Below are 12572 nucleotides of genomic sequence, written 5' to 3' on the forward strand. Positions count from 1 at the left end.
AAAGTTCTAAGCATTTCAGTTCAAGTTTTATTTTCTGTTGGTGACATATGGTTTCACTTTTCGTTTTAGGTTGTAACAAAGACAATGCCTGAAGGCAATATTCACAGAGCTGATGATGAACTTGGCGGTTGTCAAATTCACGCGCACTATCACAATGTATTATTGTTGAACTATACCCCTGTTATTTTTCTTATATATTTTAGTACACTTTGGTAATGATAAGAGGTTGGATAATTTGTATACTTTCATGTGATACTGGCTACTGGTACCTGTCATTCTAGGTTATGAATGTTTGCTCTAGCAACAGTAGAAATTGTGTATATGGTACTACTAGAAGGAACTGAATTTTGTTGATATTGATTATGCATCTTAGGTGTATGGGATGCTGATGGCAAGATCAACATATGAAGGGATGTTACTAGCTGATAGCAACAGGCGTCCTTTTGTTCTGACTAGAGCTGGATTCATTGGTAGCCAAAAATATGCTGCAACATGGACTGGAGATAACCTTTCAAATTGGGAGCACTTGCATATGTCTATTTCGATGGTACTTAACCTGGTAAGTAATTGATGAGATTTCTATTTGTCTTTTTGCAAGTTCTGATATCAAATATGAATTTTATGTCATTAGATTGTAGAAGCCATGTTGTACCACCTGCTCTCTTCTCTCAAGTGAAGAGCATTGGGGCCACATTGTGTATGTGGTATAGCATTTTCAACAACAACAATTCTCAATGAGTTGCTGTGACAATGTCACAACTCTAAAAGTCTCTCATTCTCTGCCTCTCTCTCTCCCCCCTCCACCCTCTCCTCCCTTGTCCAGCTCATCTTTGTCTTTAAACTTTGGGCCAGAATCCTCCCTTCAAGGTTTTTATGACTTTTCTCCACTTAGCATGCCTTGCTTTTCTCGTACGAAAGTGCTAGTGATAGAGGGGAAGTCCTTTGACATTGTTCCCAAAGGAAAAACTGATGACATTGCTCTTCCTGGTGTCAGAATAGGCTGAAGGGCACAGATGCTACCAGGACATTAGCATCTCCAATCTTCAACGCAATTAGGGGACCATATTATTTATTAATCTTGATAGCTAGCCTCTCTTTATGTCTTTCTTTCTTTTTCTTCCTTTCTTTTTCCTTTCTTGTTGGATTTTTGTTTTGTTTTTATTTCTTTTATTGCTTTTGGGAGGATATCTCATTCTCCTTTGTTGTATTTTCTTCTCCTGATCTTAATATATTGTTCTTATTCTAACCAGAAAAAAATTCAAAGAATACATGGTATAAAACTAAAAATCTCTAATCCTACTAAAAAGGTTTTGAGCCTGATGAAAAGTCCTTTCGCTTCTCTTATTCAAGCTGTCCCAGTGGTCACGTAGAGGCTCTCCAAAAAAATGAAAAAAAGGAGTTGCTATTGATCCTTTAAGGCGGATTGAACAGTTGCCACAATGGTGATAAAAAACGAGCCAGTAGATGAGGAGAATGAGAAATTTGTCTTTGCCCCTGAAGGAATAAATATCTTTCCAGTATCAAATCTTATCCAACACAGAACCTGCTATGGCTAGATTAAGTCCCATGAAATCAATGGCCAACTCCCTTAACAGCCCAGTCCAAGTGTGTTGCAGCTCAAAGATGTCTGTAAGCTTCAGCTTTCTTGGATAATTTGCATTGGTTAACCAAAGAAACCTCTAGACTAAGAATCATCTCCCAGCCAGCTTCTTCTGCAAAAAGCTCCTCTTGCAAGTGAGCTGTTGTGTTCTAGATAGTTTTGCAAGGGAAGTTAGGTAAGCTCGCATCAACATTACTAAATAGAGATTTGTAGAAACTTTTAATCTCAAAAGATCCTTTAGCATGAAACTTCTGCTGAAGTACATTGTTAATCTCTGGCTATTCTTATTTTTGGAGCTAGAAAGGAAGCTTGATTCTCACAGCAGTAAGCCTATGTTGCTACAGAATGGTAAAAAGAAACAGAAGGACAACGGATCTAAGGAACTTAAGCGCCTACAATCTTCCATAAATTATGAGGTTCGAAGCAAAAAGACTAAGGATTCTGATGTACAAGTTACTCACCCCAAATGATCGACAAAATCATATCCTGGAATACTAGAGGTCTTAATGACCAGATGAAAAGACACACCATTAGGGGCTGTCTCAGCAGATGAAAGTCAAACTATTATCTGTCTTCAAGGGACAAAAATGGAAATAATCACAGAAAAAACAATTGGCAGCATATGGAGAATGGTCGATGTGGACCGGAAATTTCTTCCTGCCAAAGGCGCTGCTGGAGGTATTTTGATTATGTGGAGGAAAGATCGAATTCAATGCCAGAATGTAATATCATGTGATATCTCAATCTCTTGCCTTTTTTCTAACAACAATTGTGGTCCTTAGTATTTTTCTGGTGTGTATTGCTGAGGTAATTCGACTGAACGGTCTTTGCTTGAATAAGAATTATCTCATGTCAGAAATTGTTGGGGAGACAAGGGTATTGTTGGTGGGGACTTCAATATGGTCTTAAGGACCTCTGAAAGGTCAGGCAGTAACAGTTCGTGTAATGACATTGATGAGTTCAGGGCCTTAATTGACAAGCTTGAGCTAAATGACATACCCTTGAAAGGGGGTTGATGGACGTGGAACAACGAAAGGAGCCAGCCCTCCTTTTCTAGAATCAATAAATTCCTTATCTCCTCTGATATGCTCCTGGAACTACCCGGTGTTAATCAAGTGGTCCTAACCAGAGGTACCTCAGATCATTTTCCCATCTCTCTCTCCATGGATGGAATCAAACGGGGCCCAGTTCCTTTTCGTCTGGACAACAAATGGCTGTGTCTCGAAGGTTTTAAAAATCTTGTCTCTGATATTTGGACCAACACCTTCAATGAGGGGACTATAAGCTTCAGAATTGCTTCCAAGCTCAGGATACTTAAGGAGGAAATAAAAAAATGGGTCAAGGATGCTGGCATAAAAGAAGAGTGGTAACCTGTCTGAACTGGACAGGGAAAGAAAATCTCCCTTGAAAGCTGATTTAGCTTACAAATTACACATGAATGCTATTTCCTGGAAACAAAAAGTAAGAGAAAAATGGCTTAAAGATGGGGACAAATACTCCAAATATTTTCATTTATTAGCGAATCACAGAAGAAAAGTGAATTATGTTGAAGAGCTCATCATGGACAACAACAACTTCAAAGGTAATAAGGCTTTGAGAGAAGGGGCCAAAAGATTCTTCCAGAATCTATACAATGAGAAATTCAATCTTCGTCCTAAACTCGACGACCTCGTCTTCAACAGCCTCAATGATACTCAAAAAGTCCAACTGGAATAGGTCTTCATCGAGGAGGAGATTTGGTCTTGTCTAAAAAATTGTGAAGGGGATAAAGCCCCGGGACCGGATGGCTTTAATTTTAGATTTCTCCGAACATTTTGGGAGGTATTTAAAGCGGACATTATTGAATTCTTCAATGATTTTCATTCCCAAGGATTCTTCGTCCGCTCTCTCAACTCTACTTTCCTTGTGTTGATCCCAAAAATGGCTAAACCCAGAAATTATTCGGATTATCGTCCCATAAGCCTTATTGGTTGCATCTACAAGTTGCTTTCGAAGGTTTTGGCTAACAGATTAACCAAGGTAATCAATCATATTATCGGTAACTGCCAACATGCTTTCGTTAATGGGAGACAAATAGCTGATGCCATTCTTATTGCAAATGAGGTTGTGGACGACATCTTTCGTCACAACAAGGAAGGTATTTTGTGTAAATTGGGCATGGAGAAAGCATTTGATCATGTTAATTGACAATTCCTTGACTACATGCTCCACAGAATGGGTTTCGGTAACGGGTGGAAAAAATGGATCAATACCTGTGTCATAACTACCAGAGGATTAAGACAAGGTGATTCTCTCTCCCTTCCTTTTTTTATTATTGTGATGAAGGTGTTGCACAAGCTTTTGGAGAGAGCTAAATCACTTGGGTTAATTAAAGGTCTGCCTGTGGGAAACAATGCAAATACTATTGCGGTTTCCCACTTGTTTTTTGCGGATGACACACTGATTTTTTGTCAACCAAAGGCTCGATATTTCATATTTTTGAAATGCACTCTGTTGTGTTTGCAGGCGGTTTTTGGGCTTAAAATTAATCTGCAAAAATCTGAATTGACCAAGTTGGGGAGCTGCACCATGGGGGACTCTTTCTGTGACATTCTTGACTGTAAAAAATCTCCTCTTCCTATTTTTTACTTGGGTGTTCCACTGGGATCTAAACATAATGATTTCAGATCTTGGGAGCCGGTGATGGATATGCTTAACGGCAGATTATCTACTTGAAAGAAGAAATTTCTGTCAAAAGGTGGTAGATTAACACTCATCAAATGTCCTTTTTGTAATATTCCTATTTATTACTTGTCTGTTCTCAATATTCCTTCCAAAATAGCCAAAAAATTGGAAGCCATCCAAAGCAACTTCCTATGTGGTGATTCTGATAGTAGGAAAAACTATCACCTTGTTAAATGGTCGGATGTCAAGAAACCTTTGAGGATGGGTGGTTTGGGGTTGAGATCCTTAAACAAACTTAATAAGGCTTTGCTTGGTAAATGGATATGGAGATATTGGAACGACAATGACAGCCTTTGGAAGATGGTTATCAATTGCAAGTGGTATAATGAGAATCCCCTTGATCTTTCATACATTAAGAACAGAAATTATGGTTTGAGTATCTAGAGGAATATTTTAAACATGTATGGTGCAGTGTTGAGTTGCTCTAAATGGTCCATTGGTAATGGAACAAAAATTTGCTTTTGGGAAGATACATGGTGTGGTACCGAAAAACTCATGGACAGATTCCCTTTTATCTATGCCATTGCTACGAACAAAGCTGTTACTGTAAGGGAAGCTGCTGGTTTTGATGGCAGCTTTTTATGGAATGTCCCATTCGCAAGGAATCTTAATGATTGGGAGTTTGAACAATACGAATGTATACTTTCTACTTTGGTCAGTAGCAATCTCACTAACAGAGACGACAAATTCTTGTGGAATCTCAAGAAAAATGGTCTCTTCTCTGTTGACTCACTGTTATGTTTTTTAGATGGTCACCATCAGTATAGTCCAAGAACCTTTCCTTCCAAAATCATCTGGAATTCTGGCGCTACCCCAAGGATTTCTTTCATTGCATGGGAGGCAGCAAAGGAGAAGATCCTTACCTTGGACAACTTGATGAAAAGAGGTCACACAATTGCCAACAGATGTTTTCTGTGTAAAAATGCTTTGGAATCTTGCAATCACCTTCTTTTGGGTTGCCTAATTGCACATAAACTCTAGAGTATGATTCTTGAACTGTTGGGAACTTCTTGGATTATGGCTGGCAACGTTTGTGCTGAATTAATGGCCTGGGAGGGTCTTGGCAGCAACAATAAATCCATTAGACTCATTCCTCTCACCATTTTTTGGGTCATTTGGAAGGAAAAAAACAAAAGGGCTTTTGATGGAGTCGAGTCCAATTTCAACAAAATTATGGATAACTGGTTTCAGTACTTTGATTCTAACTTACTTGGACGTAACCTCGATTTTTTTGAGGATCTTGGTGACATTGTAGATATTTTAATTGAGATGTAAATTTTGTACATGGTTGGTGCTCCCTTTGCACCTTACATCAATACAACTTCATACTTTTCTTTCAAAAAAAAAAAAAAATTTGGCTATTCTTTGGGTAGATTTTCATTTGTTGGGGAAAGGGCAATTTAAACATGCCCTTGTTGACTCTAGGTATCTATTGTTGGCTGTATTTTGGGTCCCTATTGCAAACTAATTTGTGTGTTTATCCAATGTTTCGAAATTTTGACTTAATAGCATGGTGGTCAGTATTCATCAAATGGCATGATGTCCAGGTTACTGTATTCAGGAGTTCCATTTGGTTCTGCTAGTAAAACCTGATAATTACTTGATGAATGATAATGTTTTAATATATTGGATATATGAATTTTTATGTTCTCGGTAAGTTTGATATCAGATGGAGGCTTATCAAGACTATCTTGAGTTGGTCTGTTATTTGTTGACTTGCGGCTTCTTTGTGTAATATAAGAAAGAGAAAGATGTTTTTATATTGCCTTAACTAATTTAGTTACTTCATGCTTTTTTGAAATTCTTTAAATATAATGTTGGGAGGATAATTTGTGCAGGGAATTAGTGGTCAGCCGTTTTCTGGACCTGATATTGGTGGATTTGCTGGAAATGCAACGCCAAAACTTTTTGGAAGGTGGATGGGTTTTGCTTCATTGTTCCCTTTTTGTCGTGGGCATTCTGAGACTGACACTATTGACCATGAGCCCTGGTCATTTGGGGAAGAGGTTGGTTCTATTTCTACAATAGTATGATAACACTTGTTTTGGTTAATATATGATGCATATATGGAATTTAATTTTTATTATATATGAAATTCCATTTTAATTGAACTCCTGGAGTTCCATGTTAAAAATTGAGAATGAAAATGCTTTGGAGATGAAAATAATGCATATTAAAAGGTATAGTGAAAAAATATAGCAAAGCAAAAACAAGACCTCCTCAACAGAACAAAAATATATAAATTCCCCTAATCAGAAAATGATACCCTTCAGGCACCACCTCCCCCCTCATTTCCTAAACTTTGCAAAGGAAGGGAAACATATTCCCACTTTTTCATCTATTGTGCAACGACATTAGAACTATAAATGAAAATACTTGATTGGTTTGGTCTATGATGGGTCACTCCTTGTACAGTGAAAAGCTGATGACTTTGTGCATTCACAGGGAGTCAGGAAGGTGGTGAAGGCCCATGAGAAGGGACCTTCTGTTCAGGTTTGTGGAGTATATGGTTAGATAAAAATTGGGGGATACTTGATGACCGTTACTCGTTGTTTCATGAGCTGTGGGAAAGTGTAATGTTTTTGGTCGCTTATAGGCCAAAGCTCAGACATTCTATTCTGATCTAGTGATCTATAAGCTTCATCAAAATTGGGAGGCGATTATTTTGCTGCCATAGTTGGCTTAGGGTCCATGTTTCTACTGTAAAATTTTTTCTTCCTTTAGCTTTTTGAGGAGAATAGTTTCTTTTTCGTATATGTAAATTTTTCTCTTATTTCATAATAATCCTTTGTTATATAAAAAAATGAAGAATATTTTCCAAAACAAAATGTGGTTGATAGGAGTTAGGAAAGAATATACTTATAGTGACTCGGGTTTAGGAGTCTAGACTCCTGGATCTTTCTTTATGTTTTGTTGTCTGTCTTTTTCTTCCTTTAAATGTTTTGAGGAGGATGTTTTAGTGTCCTTAGATCTAAATTTCTTTCTCATTATGATAATACTTCTTTGAAATCTATAAAAAAAAAGAATGTTTCCTATGAGTCTTAGTCAAGAGGGAAATCAAAATATCTACCTTCAAAAAAAGAGGAGGGAAATCAAAATGTCATGCACTCCCACATATCCAAATGTGCTAAGAAGCAATCTTCAGAGATCTATTGAATCCTCTTCAACCATAATGTCCATAACCCAGACATAATAGTTTCTTGCCATATAGGCGCCTCACTCAGACTCCATCTCCCTATAGGTGGGAACTCAGAAAAACTTTATGCAGCTGGTGGAATTACTAACGTCAATCCAAACATATCAAAAAATCTAGTGCACAACTTCCATGTGGTGTCACACTACAAAAAATATGGTTATGTGTCTCAGCATTGTACCTACACATAAGGCACCTATAAAGCCGGTTGAGTGCCACAATCCATGCAAACACCTTTATCTTGGAAGAGAGTTTAACTTTCCAGAACACATTGGCGAAATATGATTCATATTAGTTGGAGTGATGGGTTATGTGTTGGAAAAAGGACTTGCTTATATACAACCTGGATGATTCTTGTTGAAAATTGAGTATAATTGTTATGCTTGAAATATTTACTTCATAACTTAGAAGATATGCTGATTGAACAAATCTCTTTGATTTGGTCTGTCATTTGTTCTGAAAAATCCTCACTTATTAGAAAGATTCTTACTAAATCTCTTTGATTTGATTTGTCATTTATTCTGGAAAATCCTCTCACTAATTAGGAAGATTGTTACCAAATCTCTTTTATTTACTTTGCCATTTATTTTGGAAAATCCTCTTAGAAATTAGGAAGATTTTTGTGTGTGTAAATATAGTAACTTTTGTATTATAAATATGATCCTTGCATCATTATCAAACACAATGAAAATTATAGCATTTTTATTCTTCATGGTTGTTGACATGAATATTTTGTTGTCTAAATAATTATGATATTTTTTTCTAAATTTTCACATGGTATCAGAGTAAAATAAGGGTATTTTAGAATTTAAATTTTTAGGGTTTTTTTCAAAATATAAAATATTCTCAACACCCACCAAATGGAGTTTTAGTTTCATCGTCGGCCTGCCGTCCTTCTTCGGTGAGTGTCTCTGCCATACCCGATCCCCTTGCTCCAGTCGTGCACGGTTGTTCACCTGGCCGCTGCTTCTCCTTCGGCTATCTCTCTGATTCCTGCAGGCCATCTCTTTCTGTTTCGGGCCTGACTCGACCCGCACAGCATCTAGTTCTTCTCTGCCCGACCATGCATTGCGGACTCAGTTCATATCCCTCTGAGTCATGCTTGATCCAACCCGCATAGCCTTAGTTTGCACATCGCAGACTCGGTTGGCGCAGTTTCTCCATTCGCGCATCTCCCCGACCCATCTGCCTTGGTTCGCGCACGACTCTCCACGCAGTTTCTCCATTCGCTCGTGGGTCCTGTTTGCGGCTCCGCCTTTCACGTGGTCGCATGCGGTTGCTGTTCTCTTCCGCCGTGTGACAATATCTGGCCGAGCACCAGCGGGTCTAGTCGTTTTTTGGCGAGAATCTGGTTGCAATTTGGCCTCCTATAGCGCACACCTGCCTCTGTCTCCAGTTCTAGACTTGTCTCCCTTAGATCCAGCTCTGGTTCTCCTATCTCGCCAGACAAACTTCTCCGGTGATCTCCTCCGGTCTTGCAGTGTTTTTTGTCTCCATTGGTGTTGGAGCATTTTTCGGCATCCTTCAGATTTTTTTCTATCTTGTTAAAAGTAACAGCTGGGTATTGTTCTTTCTCTGTCGGTGCGTCAAAAATGGTAAACTCAGGTATTTCTCATCTCTCTACTATTTTTAATTATGATAATTGGATTATAAACTTTGAAGCTAACAGACATATGACAGACTCTTCTAAAAGTTTTCTGACCTATTTTCCATGTACTCAAAGGGAAGTCTGTGTCGCTGATGGATCATACGTTCTTGTATATAGAACAGATTCCATTAATGTACTCCGACCATTCCACTGACTTCAGTTCTTCATGTGTTTAGTTTTTCTTACAGTCTTTCATCCATTAGTGTCCTTACTAGAGATCTTAACTGTAAAATTAAATTTTTTTTTGACTATTGTATCATTTAAGATCTTCAAATAAGAAAGACGATTGGCACGAGTAGACTGCAGGATGATTTATATGTCTTGAATAAAAGTCAAAACATCATTGGGAATTAAGCTGCCTTCGAAGATTCGGATGTCAATAGGAAAATTTTATAGTTGCATCTAAGGTTAGGACATCCTTCTTTCTTTTCTCTAGAACAATTATATTCCACATTATTTAAAAGAATTTTTATGGATTCCTTATTTTGTGATCCATGTGAGCTAACTAAACATAGAAGAAGTTTATATCATGTGAGTAAAAATAGACGTTCTACTCTTATGACCATTTATTCTGATGTTTGGGAATCTATTCACAATAAATCTTTATCTAACCATAGATGGTTTGTTATTTTCATTAATTATTGTATTAGATTAACATGGATTTATTTGGTGAGAGTCAAAAGTGATGTTTCTATACTTTCAGTCATTTCATAAAATGGTATGTATACAGTTTGATGCTCAAATTAAAATTTTAAGAATGGACAATAGTATGAAATATATGGATGGAAGATTCCGTGCCTACTTGGAGTTTAATGGAATAATTCAATAAACAAGTTGTGTTTACACCAGTGAACAAAATAGAGTTGCTGAAAGAAAAAATATACACATATTGGAGATACATTGGTCACTAATGTTCACCATGAATCTACTTAAAAGTTATTGGGGAGATGCAGTTCTCTCAACTATCTATATTATTAATAGAATGCCTTTACAGGTTCTTGATTTTAGAAGTTCTCTGAAAGTTTTGAAATATATAAATTCCTATATTGTTTCCCCCAAAGTGTATGGATGTATTTGTTTTGTCTATACTAAAAATGTGAGTAAACTAGAATCTAAAGCTCTCAAATGTATATTTGTTGGATATTCTCGTACTTAAAAGAGTTACAAGTTTTATCATCTGCCATCTAGTAAATACTTTATGATTATAGATGTCACTTTTAGAGAATTTGAACCATGCTTCAATTCCACCCCCAACGTCTCTTTAGGGGGAGAGTGAAATGGAAGATGTGATATCTAGTTTGGTTACTCTTGACAGTCATATTTAGGAGGAGAATTCCATGTCAGAAAATCCTATTCCAAAAGAAAATGTTGGACGACTGAATAAACCGGACTTGAATAGGTATTCAAGGAGAGATGAGATAGAAAAAATCATTATGTAGTCTATCCCAAATTAAAAATTTTCTTTAATTCCTAAAAATACTGGTGAGTTATCTTTGTCTTGTGAATTATCTGATAAACTCATTGCTCTTAAAAAAAGGAATCAGAACTTGTAATAAACATTCTATATCTAAATATGTCTTCTATGACTCTCTATCTCCTTCCTATAGAAATTTTGTTTTGTCTGTTTCCTCTGTGTTAATTTTTTAGGATTGGATGGTAAAAGATCCCAAATGGAAGGAAGCGATGATTGAATAAATGAAAGCATTAGTAAAAAATGAAACATGAGAGATTGTTTCAACGCCACAAGAAAAAAGGATGGTTGGCTGTAAGTGGGTGTTCACTGTAAAACACAAAGTAGATGGGTCGATTGAAAAATACAAAGTTAGACTGGTGGTTAAAGGGTATACTAAAACCTATGGAGTTGACTATCAAGAAATCTTTGCACCTGTCATAAAAATGAATACAATCAGAATATTATTATCCTCTACTGCTAATCTTGATTGAGATTTACACTAGTTTGATGTAAAAAATGCCTTCCTCCATGGGGACTTAGAGGAAGAGGTATACATAAAGATTTTACCTGAATTCGAAGATAAAAGAACACAAGAGAAGGTCTACAAATTAAAGAAGATATTGTATAGATTAAAATAATCTTCAAGAGCATGGTTTGAAAGGTTCAGAAGAGGTATGATCTCTTTCAGATATCAGTAAAGTAATACTGTTCATACTCTATTCATCAAACATTGTAAGAGTAGAATCACTCTTCTCATTGTTGTAGATGATATTGTAGTGACTTAAGATGATATAAAGGAGGTGACTCGACTAAAGGACTTCTTGCTTAAAAATTTGAAGTTAAGAATCTAAAAAAATTGGTATACTTCTTGCGAATTGAGATTGCCAAATCTAATAAAAGAATCTTCATTTCTTAAATGAAGTATATCCTAAACTGATTAGAAGAGACTGGAATGATGGGTTGGAAGCCAACAAAATCCTCTATTGAAAGTAATCACAAACTACAAGTTAACAATGATGCATCAGTTGACATGGGAAAATATTAGAGATTGGTTGGAAGACTCATTTATCTCTCACATATCATACCATATATCGCTTATGCAGTTAGTCTGGTGAGTCAGTACATACATGATGCTTGCGAGACTCATTTATATGCTGTCTTTCGAATATTACGATAACTAAAATCTACACCTGAAAAAGGTTTACTTTTTTGTAGAAATGACCACCTTAAGATAGAAACATTTATAAATGCCGATTGAGTTGGATCTTCAGATGATACAAGGTTAACTACTGGTTACTACATATTCGTTGGTGGCAACTTGGTTACATGGAAAAGAAAGAAACAGAATGTAGTTGCTCGTTTTAATGTTGAAGCAGAATATAGAGTGATAGCTCAAGGGGTATGTGAATTATTATGGTTGCAGAAACTAATAGATGAATTAAAACTGTTTAAAAAAGGGAGGTTATCATTGTTTTGTGACAATAAAACAATCATTAGTATTTCTCAAAATCCAGTTCAACATGAACGGACGAAACATATTGAGATTGACCGTCATTTCATAAAAGTTAAAGTAGTTGATGACTTTTTATGCTTATATTATGTATATTCTAGCAATCAGGTGACATATATCTTCACAAAAGGACTTTCTAACAAAACTTTTTAGAACTTGATATGTAAGTTGGGCATGTATGATATATTCACACCAACTTGAGAGGGAGTGTTGACATGAATATTTTGTTGCCTAAATAATTGTGATATTTTATCATATATAGCTTTCATTTTTAATTTTTTGTAATTATTTAAAATCCCTATTATAAGGAAAATTTCTTTATTTGTACTTATGAATTCTTGTATATATATGAGTTATTTGTAACATAAAAAATATAGTTGAAATAAAATAAATATTTTTTTCTAAATTTCTACAATGATATTGGAGCGATTGTGAGAAACCAAA

At 36.2% G+C, this 12572-nt stretch overlaps 1 protein-coding gene across 7 annotated transcripts in view; it reads left to right on the forward strand.

Annotated features, from left to right (window-relative positions):
- Positions 1–12572, forward strand: part of HGL1 (heteroglycan glucosidase 1) — a 106519-nt gene that overhangs the window by 21640 nt on the left and 72307 nt on the right. For all 7 annotated transcript variants that reach the window (XR_015817906.1, XM_088216203.1, XM_088216201.1 and 4 more), the window contains 3 exons: positions 70–156; positions 374–559; positions 6163–6330. Coding sequence is in view for 6 of the 7 variants with exons in the window: in XM_088216203.1 (XP_088072329.1) it covers positions 70–156; positions 374–559; positions 6163–6330 (441 nt within the window). In the remaining variant the exon portion in view is untranslated. The remainder of the gene's footprint in view (positions 1–69; positions 157–373; positions 560–6162; positions 6331–12572) is intronic.

The sequence above is a fragment of the Carica papaya genome, chromosome 3, assembly GCF_054855325.1.
Source record: "Carica papaya isolate Zhongbai chromosome 3, ASM5485532v1, whole genome shotgun sequence".
Lineage (NCBI taxonomy): Eukaryota > Viridiplantae > Streptophyta > Magnoliopsida > Brassicales > Caricaceae > Carica > Carica papaya.